Source organism: Cyclopterus lumpus, chromosome 13 (assembly GCF_009769545.1).
Source record: "Cyclopterus lumpus isolate fCycLum1 chromosome 13, fCycLum1.pri, whole genome shotgun sequence".
Classification (NCBI taxonomy): Eukaryota; Metazoa; Chordata; class Actinopteri; order Perciformes; family Cyclopteridae; genus Cyclopterus; species Cyclopterus lumpus.
In genome coordinates this window covers 11980091-11998319 of record NC_046978.1, presented here as the reverse complement: position 1 = coordinate 11998319, position 18229 = coordinate 11980091, and the positions used below count along the sequence as shown (strand labels likewise).

The 18229-nt window shown below is 44.2% G+C and overlaps 1 protein-coding gene across 3 annotated transcripts in view; it reads left to right on the top strand.

Moving 5' to 3' along the window:
* Positions 1–5023, top strand: part of cdon (cell adhesion associated, oncogene regulated) — a 29427-nt gene extending 24404 nt beyond the window's left edge. Inside the window, exons 14-19 of one of the 3 annotated variants that reach the window (XM_034549318.1) lie at positions 19–141; positions 408–599; positions 1480–1769; positions 1923–2002; positions 2801–3063; positions 4343–5023. In XM_034549318.1, coding sequence (XP_034405209.1) covers positions 19–141; positions 408–599; positions 1480–1769; positions 1923–2002; positions 2801–3063; positions 4343–4497 — 1103 coding nt within the window. In that variant the 3' untranslated portion in view covers positions 4498–5023. Of the gene's footprint in view, positions 1–18; positions 142–407; positions 600–1479; positions 1770–1922; positions 2003–2652; positions 2718–2800; positions 3064–3184; positions 3289–4342 lie in introns of those variants that run through there. The other 2 variants (XM_034549319.1, XM_034549320.1) reach the window with 2 other exon arrangements.
* The last annotated feature ends 13206 nt before the right edge of the window (positions 5024–18229 follow it).

Sequence of the window (18229 nt, the reverse complement as noted above, 5' to 3'; positions counted from 1 at the left end):
CTCTTCCGCCTTTCTCAGGTGCAAAACACTGGCACATGATTGCCCATCTCCAGCCGGAGACCTCCTACGATATCAAGATGCAGTGCTTTAATGATGGGGGGGAGAGCGAATACAGCAACGTCATGATCTGTGAGACCAAAGGTAAGTGAACGCAAGCTGTCCTCCGCGAGAAAAAGACTTGTGCGTCAACCAAACCTCCACTTAATCAGAAGTCCAGGAATGTTTCTGCGAAGGCCGTAACTTTAATGACGGGTACAATGGGCATAATTACACAACATAAATGTACTGAGTTTTACGAGAGCAACAACAATGGTTTGCGTTCTACGGCTCGGTACTGTTGTTTTGCTTGGTTGCTAGTGGGTGAAAAATGCTATTCCTCATGTCCCCCTCCTCCCTCTCTGCTGCAGCGCGTCAGGCCCCCGGGTCGCCCAGCCAGCACCCCATCACCCCACCTTACCCTCACCCGCGGGAGCCTCCCAGCACACCTGGAGGACTGCTGTACCTGATTGTGGGCTGCATTTTGGGAGTGATGGTGTTCATCCTGCTGGCTTTCATTGCCATGTGTCTGTGGAGGAATCGTCAGCAGAACAACATGCACAGTGAGTGTTCAGAGAAGAAGCATAGTTCCTGCTTACAGTGTGAGATTTTGGATAATGCGTTTCAAAACCATCCATCATATAGTGTGTGTGTTTTGCTCTACTGTAGCTAAAATGAGTTTGCTGCACTAGCTCACATACAAAGAGTTAACTCCATGTTAAGTGTCTCAAAAAAAAGTTGGCCCCAAGACGGCATGTGCAGCATATTCCACGTGTTCATAGTACATATATGAATCCCACATTGCTCGCAAAAAGTGTTTTGCCATCGTTTGATGGACTCTTTCCCAGACCGCTTGGGTCTGTAAATAGTTTGGAGTTTTGTAGCTTATAGATTTTGGGGAAAAGCCAAGATTGAATCACAGGTGCTCACTTTCTGTGTGAGAATGCATTGGAGTTCACCCAAATGACTTGGGCTACTTCCACACTAATAGGTTTCGCTAGTTTTGAAACAGAAACAATCTCCGTCGACACGGCAACCTTTGAAAAAGCAGATCACATGACCATTCACGTACACTGGGCGTGCGCGTGAAGGAGACGCACTGCAGTTGGTTTAGTTGCAGGAAATATACACTCTTGTGCAGCGTTATTGTCTTGACAAGCTGCTTTACAAGAACATAGACAACATTTCCACATTGACAAATTGCTAAAAGTGGCTCCTCAAATGCAAAAAAATTGACATTTACCATCCAAAAGATTAAAGAAGTGCGTGCAAGAAAGGTAAACAACTCTTTTATAGGACCACTGTCAGCTAAATGTGCCTCTTAATTCTGTGTTTCTGTAACTATTGCCGATTATCATATAGTTATAATTATCTTGTAGCCTCTATCCCAGCTGTTCTGCCTCTCCATCACCTCCTCTCGCTCTCTCTATCCCCCTTCTGTAGAGTATGACCCTCCCGGCTACCTGTACCAGCCAGCAGAGATGAATGGCCACGTCCTCGAGTACACCACTCTGCCTGGCAGCAGCCGCATCAATGGGGGCATCCACGGTGGCTATGGGCACAGCGGTCCTATGTTACCCCAAGGGTGCCATCACCTCCACCACAAGCTCCCTAACGGCTTGGCGTTGCTCAACGGCTCCGGCAGCCTGTTCTCACCTGGCCACCTACATGGCCACGATGGCACCCTGACCCACAGCCCCCGCGACTGCGAGCACCCCCACCCCCAACATAACGTGAGTGCTGCACCACAAAGCACCACAAACCTGAAGACTGCATGCCTTATTCATATCCATGATATTCAAGTTGTAAATGGCCGGGTATTTTACTGCAGTAGCTGCACATGCAGTTTGATTTGTCTGACTGTGGTGTTTGTGCTCTCTCGTCAGGGTGGAGGCATGTACACAGCTCTTCCCCAAACGGAGTCGTCTGATTGTATGAGCTGTCAGAACCTCTGCAACAACAATAGGTATGGTAACTAAATTTAGCATTGTGTGACATGTTTTGCTCTGTGTGCATATCTGGGACAATTTATTTCTGGGTTTATTTCTTTCAAGAAATCCGGGAATTTATTGGTGTTTATTATTCAGAAACAGAAATCTGCAATGGAAAATTATTTATCCTTTTTTCAATTTGTTTTACTTGAAGGGTGCATAATAAAATATACATTTAAAAATAGATTTGTTAAAACTTTCTGAGCCGTTTGTCACATAAGCACCTCGGACATTTTTTAAAAAGATGAGCCTTGGGGATATTTAGTCCTGTTTATGTACTTAAGGGTCCCCACCATCACAGTTTACCCTGTGTGCACCCAGCCAGCAGCCCTAATGAGCCCTGTGTTTATTTACCTCCAGCTGCTGGGAAAAGAGGGAGTGTGGTCACAATCCAATCACGTGTTGATAGTGGGAAGCTGAGTTCAGTGAAACACGGGGAAGCTGGCTGCGTGCAGCTCTCCGGGTTTGCCCTAGATATTTAGAGGCAGTGGTACTGGACCTTTTAATCTCCAGCTGGACTGTGGAACACACTTGCAGCTCCCGTTGTGTTAAGAGCTGTCATCGTTTCATACACCGTTTGGGGTATTAATGCAAGGGTTTTCTGTGTCTGGCGGAAAACCCACAGATGTCTGCAGAGTGGAAGAACCAGAGCAGTGTGTGAAGCAAAAAGAAGCTGAGAGTTGTCAGTGGGTGAGCACTCAGCAATGCACTGGCACCTTTTTTTATAAACACATGTCCCACTTTTCTTTCCATCTCTCTCGGTCTCTGGGCAGATGTTACAACAAGACCAATGGCACCTTCTCCAGCGGCACTCTGCCTGTAATGCATCGCGTGGCGCCATGCCAGCAGGACGGCCTGGAGATGGTGCCTCTGGGCCAGGTTTCGTCGCAATGCCACGGCCTCGACGGTCACATGCACTTTGGAGACCGGGGAGTGGACGCGGGGTGCCAGTCAGACGAGCACAGGGAGTCCTCGCCCTCACAGCATTCCTGCTGCCTGGTCGGGAACAATGAAAACTGTCCAGCAGACAATACTGGTGAGACACATTTTTATATCAAATGCCCACAAAATCTTTCCTAGTATTTTGTCTTTTTCCCCCCTCCAACACATTTGTCTTTTTCTTCCTCTTCTCTCTTTTTGGTGTTTTCTCACTGCAGATACTGATACAGAGAACTGCAACTTCTCACTTCCTGTTTATTACTATAATTTCAGGTACACCAATTAATTTCTTCACTAGGCTATATAATATAACATGCATCAGCTTCAGGCAGAAATAACTTTTTTCTTCTTATTGCCAGCGGAGATACTATTTAGTTTATAAAAGGACATAAACATGACCAGAGAAGAAAAGGCTTGTAGTTGTAATTCAAAAGGGTTATTAAATGTTTTCTCATTTCAATAAGTTTTCATTGCAATGAAACCTTTTATTGTATGGATGGTAGAAGGGTCTCTTGGTGGCCAGTGGAGTGTTTTATGATAAACATAACGCAAAATAAGAACATTGCGATCAGGTTGACTAATGGCTTCTACAGTAACCTACAGATATAACACTATATACTGTATCAAACCCATAGCTTATTGTAACTTTAAGCTTAAAAAAGGACTAGTCTGATATCTCTAGTATGTTCATTTGGTGTCTTGCGGAGTCAGATGAGAAGATCGAAACCATTTTCATGTCATTCAGGTAAATCTAATGCTACAGCTAGCTTAGTTTAGCTTTGCATTACAACTGGAAAGGTCTTGAAAGAAAATCCTTTTCGTCTTGTTTTTCTTTATTTATATTTTAATTTGTGACTAACAGTTTAAATCTTTAGAAAGTGCCAGGCTAGCTGTTTGCCCCCGCTTCCAGTCTCTGTGCTAAGCTAAGCTAATCAGCTCCAGGCTATAGCTTAATTTCTACAGTACCGTTGCTTTAAGACTCACAGGGCGGCTGGGCTCAGTGTCCTTAAGTGCTCTTTAGCAGCACCTAAATGCTTATGGTGGGTTTAAATGACAAAGACAAAGGTCACGTATAACTAGTCTAATAAATGTAACTATTTTTATTTATTTTTTTCTTGTTTATGCTCCAGCGTTCGCCACGTTCATGGTTCAACACTTTTATAAAATCGCACCCAAAGATGTTCTGAATGCTTTACTTGTAATTTGTTGTGTCCTTACCAATCCTCATGTTGTATGCAGACAAACTATGCAGCATCGCCACAAATTACACTGTGGGCCTCTCCCGAATCTGTTCTTGTCTTTTTTTTTAATATGAAGTGTAAAACAAAGACTCTCTCTCTCTCTCTCTCTCTCTCTCTCTCTCTCTCTCTGTGCAGCTGAGGAGGAGCTGGAGTGCATGGACATGGAGGGGCCCGTGGTGTGCTGGGAGAGTCTTGGCATGCCAGACTTGGACTGTGACGAAAAGCCTGGGTGGATCTCCAGCAGGAGCCTGGCAGGCGAGCTGATCCAGCCTAGCCCACAGGAGGTCTGAACACAGCCCGTAACACAAACACACTCTCCTGCAGCGTGAAGGGAAACCACGGCAGAGAAGACGCTGGTGGGAATGTCACAGAGGAAGAGCACCAGCGATGGGCGAGTCAGAGACACTGCACGTCACGGTGACGAGGACACTCGATGTGCTACGGACCGAGCTGAGAGGAACACGGTGTGACAAGAGAGCGACTACAAGAGACTGTGAGCGAGGCCAAATGGAGGGACACGCCAAGAGCAAAGGAAAAGGGGCTCAAAGACAGACACGATATCCCACTGGGGGGGAAGACTCTCGCAAAAGATCACAAACTCTTGAGACGACTTATTTATTTTTTTGTAGTAGTGAAATATTATTTCATATGAATGTATCGGTTTTAAAGTAAAAATAAGTTTGTCTTTTATATTATTTATGCCTTTTTGAATGAGAAATACTTTAGATTTTTGTTGTTGTTTTGTCCCTTTTGTGTTCCATTAGCAATTGTCTGTGTAAAGTTTTGTAATAATATAAAGAGAAGATATGGAAGAGTAAACGAGCAACTGTTTTCAATGTCTTTCCCTCCCCTCCTTCATGTGCGGCGTCCAGCGAATGATTGCTGGAGTGAAATTCCCGGCCTCGGTCCAAACCATCGATATTTATGTCAGGCCTTTGATGTGGCCCTCTGATGGGCTGTTCCACTGCAGTGACCCCTGAATAGGGTGAACACTCCCTTCACTGTTCAGATTAAGGGCTGCTGCTCTTTGCTTCAGTGAATACTTGATAGCTCATCACTTAACGCAAAATGCACCGTTGCTTCGAGAGCACTGTTGACCTGCTGGCCCCAATCTGTTGGAGAAGTGGGGAAGTTGCATCAAATCTGTGTGAGCGGCTCTCTCACGCAGAACTTATTATGTTAAAACTCCTCCGCTGCCAGCAACGTGATACTTTCCCATCCTTTATGTTGTTATGACAGGTGACGTTTATCTGACCAGGTGAAATTCTGGTATCTGGTCCAAATCTCCAGCCACAGAAAGAAAAAAAGAAAACTATATCTAAACACGACCTGACAAAGATAGTAGCGAATGCTCCATCCGGAGAAAACGTTATCCTTTGTCATTCATGTGGCAACCACGTTTTTTTCACTTTTCACTTCAGAAGTTGCCCCAACAAGTGAACATTGTTGATTTATTTAAAAAAAATATGGTGAAGAGCAGTGATTTAATGGAAATTGTTTATGGATCAAAGATCATGCGCAGGATCTAAGTGACAAAATACATTGTGATTTAGCTGCCTGGCCCTTTAAGTAATCTCAAATTGGAAAGGTTGGCCATCTGTCCCAGTTTAATGACGTTACATTCCATGATTTCTGGGAACTGAAGGTTGGAGCTGCTAAAATGCAACGTTTTCTGATGTAGATTTAATATTTCGCTGTAAAAAAACAAAATGGTTAGTGGTATATTAGAAACAGACGGCGGATGAGTTGAGTCAAAGTCGTGTTGTGTGATGCTCGTGATGTGTGAAACTACAGCAGATAACTCATTCATGAAACGAGTTGTAATATACTCATCTCGTGTTTCAGCCTGCCTTTGCCAAACCCATTTTTCTGAAGGCTTAAACCCTCCATTGGTTTTAAAATAATTTCCATGATGTGCTGGTTGATTGGAGTTGATAGGATGGCAGCGGGCAGATGACGGGGTTGGCCCCGCTTCACTGAGGATGTCTGCGGTGCAGGCTTTCCATGCCCGGTGCCTGTCTCCCTGTGTTTGTGCCAGAGCTGGCTGCCAGTCCTCAGGCCCCGGCTCGCCTGGCATCTCTCCTCCCCCTGATGGTACACGGGGTATTCCTGACACCCGGATTTACTCGCTTGCTGCTGAGGCGTGGCATAGCCTCTTCCGGCTGTTATTTTTAGCCTCGATGGCTTAAACTCAGTTCTTTACTAGGAGTTTCTCAGCCCTGATGGTAAAGTGTTTCACTAGAGCAATAAGTTTATTTTAGTTTTTGAGCTGTGGATCAAAAAACCCAAAGTGGCTCGCGACCCAGTGAGTGATGGGAAGAACTGGCCATTCTCTGCACCAGTCTCTTTAAGTTCCCATTCTTCTTTTATTTAACTTCCATGCAGCAGTTCAATCGAGAGTCCATTCTGATTCTCTCGCTGCCATTAGGGAGGGGGAAAAAAAGGAACTAAACAATGGGAAGGAAATGAAGCTGGAAAGAGAAATGGTCCGGGGAGGGACAAGGGGATGCTGACAGATGCAGGCTGGGCTGACGAGGAGAAGATAAGGGCAGGGTTGTCTCTAAATGAGCTGCTCCTCCATCTCCCACATCTATCAGTCGGCACTCTGCCTCGGCCCTGCCCTGCACCCTCTACCCACGCAGCTACAACCCTTCATTAAGGAGCCCATGGGAACAAGAAAGCTCATTGTCTGCCCTGGAATTTTCTGCCCCTTGCTGCAGAGCCGACCTGTTAACGCCAGTCCCTCTCCCCTCCGCCCACCATTCTTCCTCTCTCTCCCTTCTCCAGAACGCCCTGAATGAATGCAATTCGTATGAATCGGGCAGTGTGTTGCTTTATTCAGCCCCGGGCGGTTTCATCCTGGAGATGTCACAAACCTCAAGTGAAGCATGTTGTGGTTGGATGAACTCCAACGGCATTCCAGCGGATCTCTGCAAGTGATGAGCTCATGATGCGGCATGAGGCTAATGATCTGTACGTTGCCGCCATATCCGCTATTTATTCAATGTCTGGCTCAAATCTTGATGCATTCAGTTGCCGCACTGTAACCGCAACATTTGTTGACTGCACCTGTTGGAGGTAATCAGGGAAACACTGTCTCATCTTTATCCCAGCTGCATCCATTTATCTGCCGCCATGTTCTCCCTTCTCAGCGTGTGATCGTACTGTTTTGGATCAATAATGAGCTTATTGCTGACGAGCAGGTTGGACCTGTTGACCCGAGCCAACTTTCAACAATAAAATTAATAGTATTCGTGCGTCAGGAGGGATTCAGAAAAACCCACTCGCTGAAAAACAAATCAGCCGTGTAGTATTTTGTATTCAACAAGCACTCTAGAGTGTCTGAGTAATGATGTGTTTATTTTATACGGATGAATTATTTAAGAGAACATTTGTTTTATGCGTCAGGATTTCTGTCACTGTATCAAACGGTTCAAATGCACTAAAATGTCCCCCAGAGGTTATTTAGGAATGACAGTTTGCAGCCTCGAGCGGGGTGCTCTGAAAGATGTTGATGTGTCATTCTGCTCTGGATGTGCCTGTAGCTCTGTTGGAAGTGACATCACACAGCAGTGAAATAACAAGCTCAGTCTAATGCACTTAGAGAAAGAAAAGCAACACTGTGGGGTGGTAATTAGAATAGAGCAGAAACCGTAATGACCAATGCATTTCAAGAAAAGCAAACAGAAAATAGTCTTGTCTACTGAACCTGCTATCCAGATGGTTTTAATAAGGAGCACAATACAGGACTGGTTCGGCATTTGAAATGAAATCTGCAACCTCAGGTCTACATGGTGTCACGCTTTGTAAGTTTATAATGCTACCAAGACTGCAGGAGACGATGGCTTTCATTGATCAAAGGGATTCAGTGGGTGTGACACTCCAGTCCGGTGTCTCACCCACTGGTGGAGTCATCCAAATGATGAAGAAAAAAAACAACACATTTTCTCACTCAAGACTTGTGGTATTAGTGCAGGTAGTTTTGGGTTTATTTGCCCAGGTTTGGAGTTTCTGAGATTTCTGCCTCCATCCTAATACAGTGAGTTGCGATGCTTATGTCTCTCCAGAAAGAGCCTCACACAACGTTGTTCCGGATAATCGACGGAACACAATGTAATGGTTGTTTTTAGAGACTTAGCTAGAAAGTATACTACTACGAGGTCTGTGGATTATCCAGAGCAACCAGAACGTTTCTTTCTCAAGACACATTGAGGCTGTGGTCCCAAGTATTTTGTGTTGGACTCGCGATAACATTTTCTGAAAGCACAGGAAACAGATTTAAGGTCAAGGTCAGCGCAGCAGAGGCTGAGATATTCAGTTTTGTAGTACCTTTTGTATAGGTCAAGGTACAGAAATGCTGGATCATATACTTCCAATATTGCAACTATATATATACTTTTAATTTTCCTTGGTAAGCCAATGCTGTCCTAAACGTTCATTCTTTCTAATGGCCATCTGGGGGCGACTCCTCTAGTTGCAAAAGCATTTTTACTGTATTATAGTAATATTTTTGCTAACCAATCGCCCAAGATCAACGTATCTGCAGAAGTGCCAGTTAGAGCTCAACGTTAGGGGTTACAATGAGGAAGGCTCGAGCAGAGGGACCATGGAACGCCATCAAAGACGTCACGAAAAAAGAAGCCGTGCCAGAGTCTCAACCCTCGTAGCAGTAAGAAAGCGGTATGTAATGAATGTTTTCCAGACATCAACGCAGAGTGTGATTGAATCCTGTTAATCAATTTAAAACAGCCTCAATAGCAGCGGTGACGTCGCCTGAAGGGGTCGCCGTTGTTGTTACGGCTTCAGTCCCGTCACTGCCGCTAATTTTCAGTTACTTTTCAAAGGTCAACGAAGAACTTCCCATGGTGAGAAAGTACATTTGGATGTGTACATTTTCCACTGGTGAAATTCCATTCACAATCCACTGAATTGTGGCGGGGGTCAGACAGATATCTCAAATCCTGGGCAAATAAGGCCATGGCTGCACGATTAGATGCCACCAATGTGAACAGAGAGTTACTATCAGTCGTCCTCCACATCCAGCCGGGTGAAGTAGAAAGTTATCTTGGCCCCGCTGTCCGTATCATACAACGCCTGACAGGTGTACATCCCCTGTGCATCGCTCTGAAGCTCCTCTATGACTAAAGCAGAGGTGTTAACGGGCACCTGCATGCGGCCTAAGTGGCCGGACTGAGACTGGAGCTTTGGGCCTTGCCCGTAGTTGTAAGCCACTGCTACATTATTATCAGTTCCTGGTTTGGTGAAGCCCCAGATGAAGATGGTGGGCATCGTGGAGCCACAGTCCAAGGTGACTGAGCCTCCCGCTGCCGCTGTGGCGTTGGAGCGAATGTATTCCACATCCTCCGGGTCGAGTACCTCCAGACCTGTAACGCAAGACAGCCGGAGTCAGTTACTAGGAGGAGAGAAGAGCTCTGGTGTTGTTTTTTTCCACGCAGCGACAAAAGCAGCCCCAACAGGCGCAGTATTGGCAGATGTTTATTAGTAAGCGTCTTCAGAAAACTTTTACAAGACCTCACAGTTCGTTGGGAATGGGGATAAGCAACACATAATTAAATGCACACGCAGTTTATCTGCCTCCGGCTTATTTGATGGATCAAATTTGCTGTCCCTCCCTCTGGCTGCGCTTAGCAATTTGACATAACAATGGCAGCAGTTTGTGATGAAGAGGAACTCGCCTCAACTTGTCTCCAACTCGACATCTTTGTTGTTTAGGAAAGCTGAAGTACAATGATCTTTTTACCTTGTAGAGGAAGAGCCAGCCAGCAGAGGAGCAAGCAGAAATGAGGGATCATCCTCGGGTTTCCCGTTGTGCCGCGAAGCTTCAACTGGAAACGTGAAGTCAGTAGGCCCGTTAAAGCCTATCACCGTGTGTCCCCTCTGCAGTCCACACTGCGCTACACGCTGAGGGTGACTGAGCGCAGGCTAAAGGACTGATGGAGAGAATTGTTTCATTCAACACTGGATTCACTTTAAATTATTCATCGGTGCGTCCACCTCCCCAGCGTTGCTCCATTTTACCTGTCTCTCCAGCTCGTCCACTCATGACTGGGCTAGTGGCTCGACCTGAGACTGAAAGGTGTAGGGTGTCAGGATGATGCCGTCGCTTCATATATTATTGAATAAACCGGTGGCGATAGCCTGTTTAGAAATTCCATTACTTCAGAGAAATGGAAAACCAGGGCCCGGCGAGGGCGGGGTAAGCAGCGAGGAGCATCCCTGGCAAACACATGCCAATTATTATTTACCATATGAGAGGCATGCAACCATAATAAAATCCCAGCTGATTCACATTCTCAAGACTCAGCCCGGCATCATGCCTTTTCCAATGTAGACACGTGTGTGTGGATGATGGAAGCAGTGCACATAGACACGTAGACATGCATGGGTGTTTGCATCATTTATGCATGGATATTAAGTTCCTTAAATGCTTATTGGAGGAGGACACTCGTGCAAGTATCTTGCATAGAGACTCTGCTTAGACTAGATTAAGGAGGAGACAAACGGTGAGCATCATTAGTGGTGCCAGGCAGCAGCCACCATTATTAACTCTGTTCCTCTGAGCCTCGGGCTGGTGTTTGGGACCGCTTGCTGCAAAAGCAAAGGCAGTGCTGCCCTGCATGAAGCCCATAAACCTGCTCTTACTGGAGTCAGCCCCAGACAGCGAAGGAGGTTCTAATTAGTAAGGACTAAGCGTTCAGCTTTTCTTTTTTTTTTTGGTGGGAAATGCAGGACTATATTTAGAAGGCTGTTGGAAGACATAAAATGCATTATAAAACAATATGGTTTCTGAGGCAGAGTGGACTGGAAGATGACATTTAAATGTAAAATATTGACCTGAAGATTATGTATGAAAGACATCAAAGAGGGGTAGTCGGGAGACTGTTAAGAGTAGTTTATTCCAGCGTGGTTGTCCAAAGAGTGTGCAGCTTGTTTTCCTGCAGAAAATACAGAAAAGAAAGAGAACAAGTTCATTGGGAGTTAATACATTTGTGAGACTTTAAACTTGGTGTTTTCATTTGGAAAGAACTATCAACTTGTTGGCAGGCAGTTTGAAGTTATTTGCACTGCACTGGCTGGTACCCCAGGGTATATAATAGGCATGGCTCGCAATACATGTTATTGACTGTGAAGGGCAGCATTATGCATCCCCGCCTTCCAGAAACCCATTAAAAACGCTTTAGCTTTATTGTATCTGACCTGACCTCGGCCTTACATAAGCAATACAATTATCCTCAATGTAATAAATTCATTTTGTGCATCGTAAAAATGTGAGCCTGTGTGCAGTGCGGCTAGACCGCTGACACAACCTTGACAATATCACATCTTGCAGCTGCGACCCCATAATGTAAAGAACTGACCGAATTCTTCACTGGTGAAGCACATCCTTTCTAAGTGCTGCAGTCCTGCACACAAGGGCCTGCCACATCTGCTGGCTGCCTGCCTGATTTGTTGCCTGGCAGTTTGCAACTTTGAACAAAAAAAGAAAAAAAGAAAATCGTGAAGAACAAGAGACTGGAAAATGTGAGTCGTTGAATAACAAAACGTCTTGGATGCTGGCCGGTGTTGGTTGACCTTGGTGGGGTGGGGGTGGGGTGTCAGGAACACAAGTTGCATCTTATCTGGCCCCTGTAAAAGCTCTCAGGTGCAGCATTGAGTGGATCCAGCCAGGCCAAGCTCTAGCAAATGTTGTTGTTGTTCTTGGCAGCAGATGAGAGAGCAGAATCAGACCAAGATATTGCTGGGACTACATAGGGATCTGGGTAACACATTACTGCCACCCCAACATGTGCCACCCGGCCCGACTTTGAGTGCTTGGCAACGCTGGCAAAACAGGTGTGTTGCGTGAGCGCGCCCTGTGATTAGATCAGTCACTACCCCTGGCATTGTAGAAAGCAACGCTAACCTCTCATTTCAGAGGACCACCTGTATTGGAATGTGTTGCTTAAAGCTTAACAGCAGATGATTCAATCTGTGGATGAGAAAAATAGTCTTGGCTCACAGTGAGGATGTGTGTTTTCATTTATCATCTAATGAGATAGAGATTCACAGTGCTGCACAGCCTATGTGTTTATTTGTAACTTTATTGTAACTCAGGCCTTATCAGAGTTGTCCAGTGTCGTCTCGTATGTGTAAGTGTGGCCGTCCTCACACGTCTCATGCTGGCTCCAGCTGTGAGGTTTCCTCCTCATCCTCCTCATCCTCCTCCTCGCTGCTTTTTCTTGAGTTGACAGTTATGTGAGGGACCACACATTGTGAGGCTGGCAGGCAGGGTAACATATATTCGCCAGCCCACCGTATATTTCTGCTCTATCATCATTTATCTACCAGGCAGGCCGAGCGGAGGTAAGCAAGGCCGTGCAGGGGCTTGTGCTCGTAAAGCACGGGGCCCATGACCCCCATTTCCCCTCCTAGCCTCCTCATCTCAGAGCCTCAGACCTCACTATACGCTGGCCTCCTCTGCAGAAGGCTCCCTGTTGGGCCTCTACCTGAATCACACAACCGAGCACAGCCACAGCTGACTGGCCTTGGGACAAGGGCGGCAGGAAGGGGCCTCTCCTCAACTGAGCCCCAGGAGTGCACAGGCACAACATATTGTGTTACAGATAACCTCTGCGCTCTTGCGGCCGTGCACAAATGTCAAGTGTGGGACTAGAATTAGTGACTAAATAAGTCAGTGTGGTGTTCAAATCATTATAATTAAGTGACTTGCATTAAAAGCAATCATCAAAAAGTAGAACATCACACATCCGTGTGTTTAAAGCAATAGCTGAATATTTTGGTAAATAAGTCAAATCCCTTTCTTCTCAAGAGTTTGATGAGAAAATACTACTCTTATAAGCAGATAGCCTGGCTCTGTCTAAAGGTTACAAAAAGATCCATCTACCAGCGAATTACCTATTGTAATGATGAAATGCTTTGTAATAACTGAGAAGACGTGTTGTAGTTTTGAATGGATGAGCTCAGCTGGCTTTCAGAGGCCGTTACTGTAAACAAATGTGCTCCGACAGCCAAACTGGAGTGCATTTGATGATCACTGCACACAATTTACAGCTTTAGTTTAATATTTAGGGTTGACATCTGGTTTTAGTTTTTTTTAGAAGAAGAAGTTAGATTATTGAACTTGTTCCAAATTAAAATCCACTTGTGGAAACGATTTACTTGACTCAAGTGTGGTTCTCTTGAGACTCGTGGAAAGAACCTCTTATTCTGCCTCGTTTTAAGATGTTTACACGGACAGAGCTCTGTAACAATAGAACCCACATTGGATCGAACAGGAGTTGTTTATTTTGGTTTCAGAAGGATTCGATGTCAAGACACAGTGTAACGCTACACACATGGTCTGGCTGTGGTCATTTCTTTACAGCGCGCTGGTCTGAGTGGCACTTGCGACGTGCCAAGTTGGGTGTGTAAACCACTGGACTACAGAGGGCCTGGCACTCTTGTGAAGCAGAAAGCAGGTCCATGTCGGGGAACGCGTGTGAAGTCCTGGACGGATTGACCTGGAAAGAGCCAGATGGGGATTGGGGTTTAAGCACCATGGAGGCCTTCTGCAAACAACATGTGGAAAGGCTTTGGCGGCTAATGTAGCGTGGAGTATTTATGTACTGAGCGCAGACTTGACCACTGTCCATCAGGATCTGGGGAGCAGATATGATACATGCAGCCACAACCTCTGCAACCATTTTCACAAGACCACTTTGTCTGGACCAGCGGACCCCCCCCCCCCGCCCAATCCCCTCAGACACCGCCCTCGTTCTCTGGCCCCTCTCCCCACGGGACCCTCATACTACTCCCGGTTCAGCTGTTTAGTGTACAGTAGCTCGTACCCACAATCCTCTCTGAGCAGGTGGTGTGTGGTAGGCCTCTTTGTTTTCCAGAGTCTCCGAATGGCAGCTGAGGGCAGACAACAAGGAGAAGCAGCAACAATCCAGCGCTTTAGTCAACTTTCTCTCGTTAATTAATTCTGTCAGAATGTCGTCACATTGGATTGGGAGCGCGAGGTCGACACAGTGGTTTTCTTTATTATTTATTTGGGCCTGCGTGGTCCTACAGAGGTCCTGCTGCGACGTTACTACAACGAAATGTGTATTTTGGCAAAATGGACAACATAACATATTAAAAAATATTCCTTTCGATCTTTACGATATTTGCGCATGTTCTATAACTACTGTGGTTTTCTGTGAAAAAAGTTGCTAAAGAATCAGATGGTTGTGTGATTTTTTTTCTCTGTCCTTTTATGTTAAATAAGCCTTGGCAGGGAGTTGTCTTGAGACTGGTCGTCATGGCAATCATTTAAAGGACCATGCCACTGTTGTTGCATGATTTAAAGGAATAGTTCAACTTTATTTTATACATTTTAAACTGCTGTTCGCTTAGCTTAGCATAACTAGAGGAATCAGGGGGAAACAGCTAGCCTGATTGTCCAAAACATTGAAAAAATACACCTCAAAAGCTTAATAATTTACACATTATATTTACGTTGCTGCATTTAGTAACATCATGGAGTCTTTATGTGACTGTTAATCTTCTTATAAAGTTATCTGTTGATCATTTTCCTACTGCGATTTTTCCAAAACATTGATTCCTCCAGATAATCATTTCCATACTTCATGAAACACACAACACTTCTAGACATTGACACTACTGAGACGTGAATGTTCCTTAATACGTAATGCAATGCATTTTTGTATTAAGATATTTTTCATGACATCTATCTCGCTATATTCTTTGGCAGCTGCTAAATAAATGCAATATAATCATCCATTACAGTGAACATCATATTTGTTTTGTATTTTTTGCAAAAGGGATGACAATGATGTGCTGTCGTTTTCTGCATTATCGTCCATCAATGTGACAACAATGTTTACTGTGATGATTTAATCACAATGTAAAGCCTTTGCATATTGATTTCCACAATGTTCGAAAAGGAATGGAACTATATAATACCCGTAATTTGATGAAACACAGTTCAAAAGCCTAAAACTACAGCACGCTTTCAAAAACGACCTGTGTCAAGTGATGTGTGGCGAATGGGCTAAAACATGCAGAAACCCAGGTGTTTAAATAACTTTGGGAAGATGCTGAATTCTTCTTCCCTTCGGTGTCGGATGACATTTTCCCCGTCGCTGTGACCCTTGTTTTCTTGTTCAAACTGTTTCTAGTGCAGCATTTGGGGAACAATTTGTATTATTATCCAATTTATCTCCAGATGAACGACTGTAAATCAGACTCCCTCAACAGAAGCCAACATTGTGTGTCATGTCAACAATTTATATGTGGAGACTTTTCCCGAAAACCAAAAATTAGCTTCAAAAATACTTCAAGCATGACAGTAAATTGACTATTTTGTTTCCACTGGCGTAATGGAGTTGTCAAACATGGTTTAACTCCTTCATTTTCTGGGGAGGGAAAAAAAAAATTCTGGGTATAATTTACAAGCACACCAGTAATTTGTGCGAGCGGGGGTGTGAACGTCGCTCGCTGATTCGAGACTGGCAGAAATCCGATAGTCCTTCTCAGCCTTGGTCAGGATCTCATGTGAGCCGCTTAATATGCCGATTGAATCTGTGATGTTTATTTTGATGTCTTGTACTATATATATATATATATATATATATATATATATATATATATATATATATACACATACATATCAAAATGCATTAAAATACAAGTGAATATAATTAAAATCATTAAAATCTTCTTTCATTTAAAATTTAAAAAAATTAATAAGCAAGGCAATTACACTCAAATTGACAACGTCACAACTTCTAATAATAATTATGGCTTCATAAGAATTTGTGCTAAAAAGTGTTGTCGCCGGAGAGGAAATATATCTATAATCTATAGTGACTTAATGGAACCAACTATGATCTCAGCTCAATTCACAACTCCCAACATGGACTTGCTCAGCTGCTCATGTGTATGTGCAGCCATAACCGTCCGTTGGCTCAAGTCAGAACCACAACAACATGGTGATCAGCTTTCACGCTGACATATTCATGAAATGCAGCTGATTCTGTTGCTGCGAAGAAACACTAATAAAACCCTGCTTTTTTTTTTTTTTTTTTTTGCAACAAGGAAACAGAATAAATTGATCTCTACCATTCAAGTTTCATGGTCACTTTGAGTGAGTGAAAGCAGGATTAACCTACACGCCATGTTTGGAAGAAACCTCGCCAGCAGCAAGGACAACAAACAGATTGTGTTTCATTGATTTCATTTCAAAGTGATGAATAATGTAGAAACAAAAGTCATTCCATATTGTCTTCACACAGTGGTGGAGTTTTAGGTCGGTTGACTTTTTAAAGGAATACTTCACCAACAAAATGGCCATTTCTGTATCAAGTCACCCTCTTGAATACCTGAGGAAAACAGATTTATTGTCCCTCTGAGTTTCACTGCTACTTTAACTCAAGACCAGTAATTAGATGGCATTTGGCTTCAAGTAAAGGTCTTTACATGCCAATAAAAATATATGATTTGAGTCATGTTTCAGCCAGTTTCTTGCAAAAGGTAAGAAAAAGTATAAGAGAAAAGATGATTAATGAACAATATGCTTTTCATATGTCATTCATCTGTATTCATGACTCTAGCTGGACAGTTTCTTGTGATCTCAGACACAGTAACGTGTGACAGATGTTTAAGACAAAGCTTAAAGCCCACCATCAATTCCTCCCGTCTTGCTGTTCCCTTCAGCTCCTTTACAAGCTCCTAAAATGGAGACTTGCTCATTCCGACGTGGTTTCTGCCATTTATATGAAGGAGGTCACGAGAGCTTTTTGGGTGGGAAAGGTGACTGTAAAGTGGGCAGTAATTGTGTTCCTCCTCTCATTATTTAGACCCAATGAATATTATGAGAAGAGAGAGTCTTGTGTTGTCGCAGTCGGAACATAAACTGTTGGTATTCACGACTTTCATTTTGGAAAACTGAACTTTGAATGGAGAATGTCATCGTTTCTCAGAGTGGATCACAGACTTGTTTGAAGAGTTTCATTTCGAATTGTGGCGCAAAGTATTTCTTTGCAATACTTACCGTCAGCAATGGGTATGTACACAACCATTTTCAGACCAAGCAACATGTTACTTTATACGTTTAATTTGCTCTAAAGATGGAATATAAAAGAATAGATGTGGATGTTTTGTAAATCCTTTCCTGTTTCCACACGCGACAACATAAAGCTGTACTCAGGGGCCGCTGCACAAGTTCAACCCTTTTCCAAAACCACTGTCACCGGCATGCTTCCACTCACACAGAGTAGCCACGTAAACAAACACCAACAAAAGGTAAACAAACTATCTTCATGGCCAATGAGTTACACAAATCCTCCACACTCCAGTAGGTTTCTCCTCGTGCTGCATGGTTTTTGTAAGGTAAAGACATTAAAGCATTACAATTTTTTTTCTTCTTTAAAAACAAACTCGAACCCCGGAGTGCGTCCCCCATCTGGAAGCTGTAGAAGGCTTGTCTAAAAGATAAAAACGATATGAATCGCTGCTGGCAACTCCAATGTCCAGTCTGGGATCAATTACCTAGACAGGATTCGGAGAGAGAGAGAGAGAGAGTGTGTGGGTGGGGGGTGGAGGGGTGGAGGGGTGGAGGCGGGCCGGATTCTATATCACGGCCCGGTCCAGCATAGGCATGTAGCCCACATGCAAGCACACACACACAAACACACTAAACAAACTGCTCTGTGACCTGCAGCCTGTGTGCACAGTTCCCAGTGTCTGGCTGTGGATTGGCTGAGACCGCATGCTGCCTGTTCCCGCTCCACTCGCACACTGCATTTAACAAGCGACTGATGGCAGTTCCAGATGAGGCCACTCTCAGCCAGCTGCTCTGTCATGTGGGTTGGGGGAAAAGATTTCTGCCAGGATCAATACAATGAGATTGTTGTCTCTTTTCTGTTTTATATTATAAAATGAATCTCAACATCCAATTTTGTTGAACAGTTCTGTACCCATATTATACGCTTCAGCAGCACCCGCGAAAACATTTGT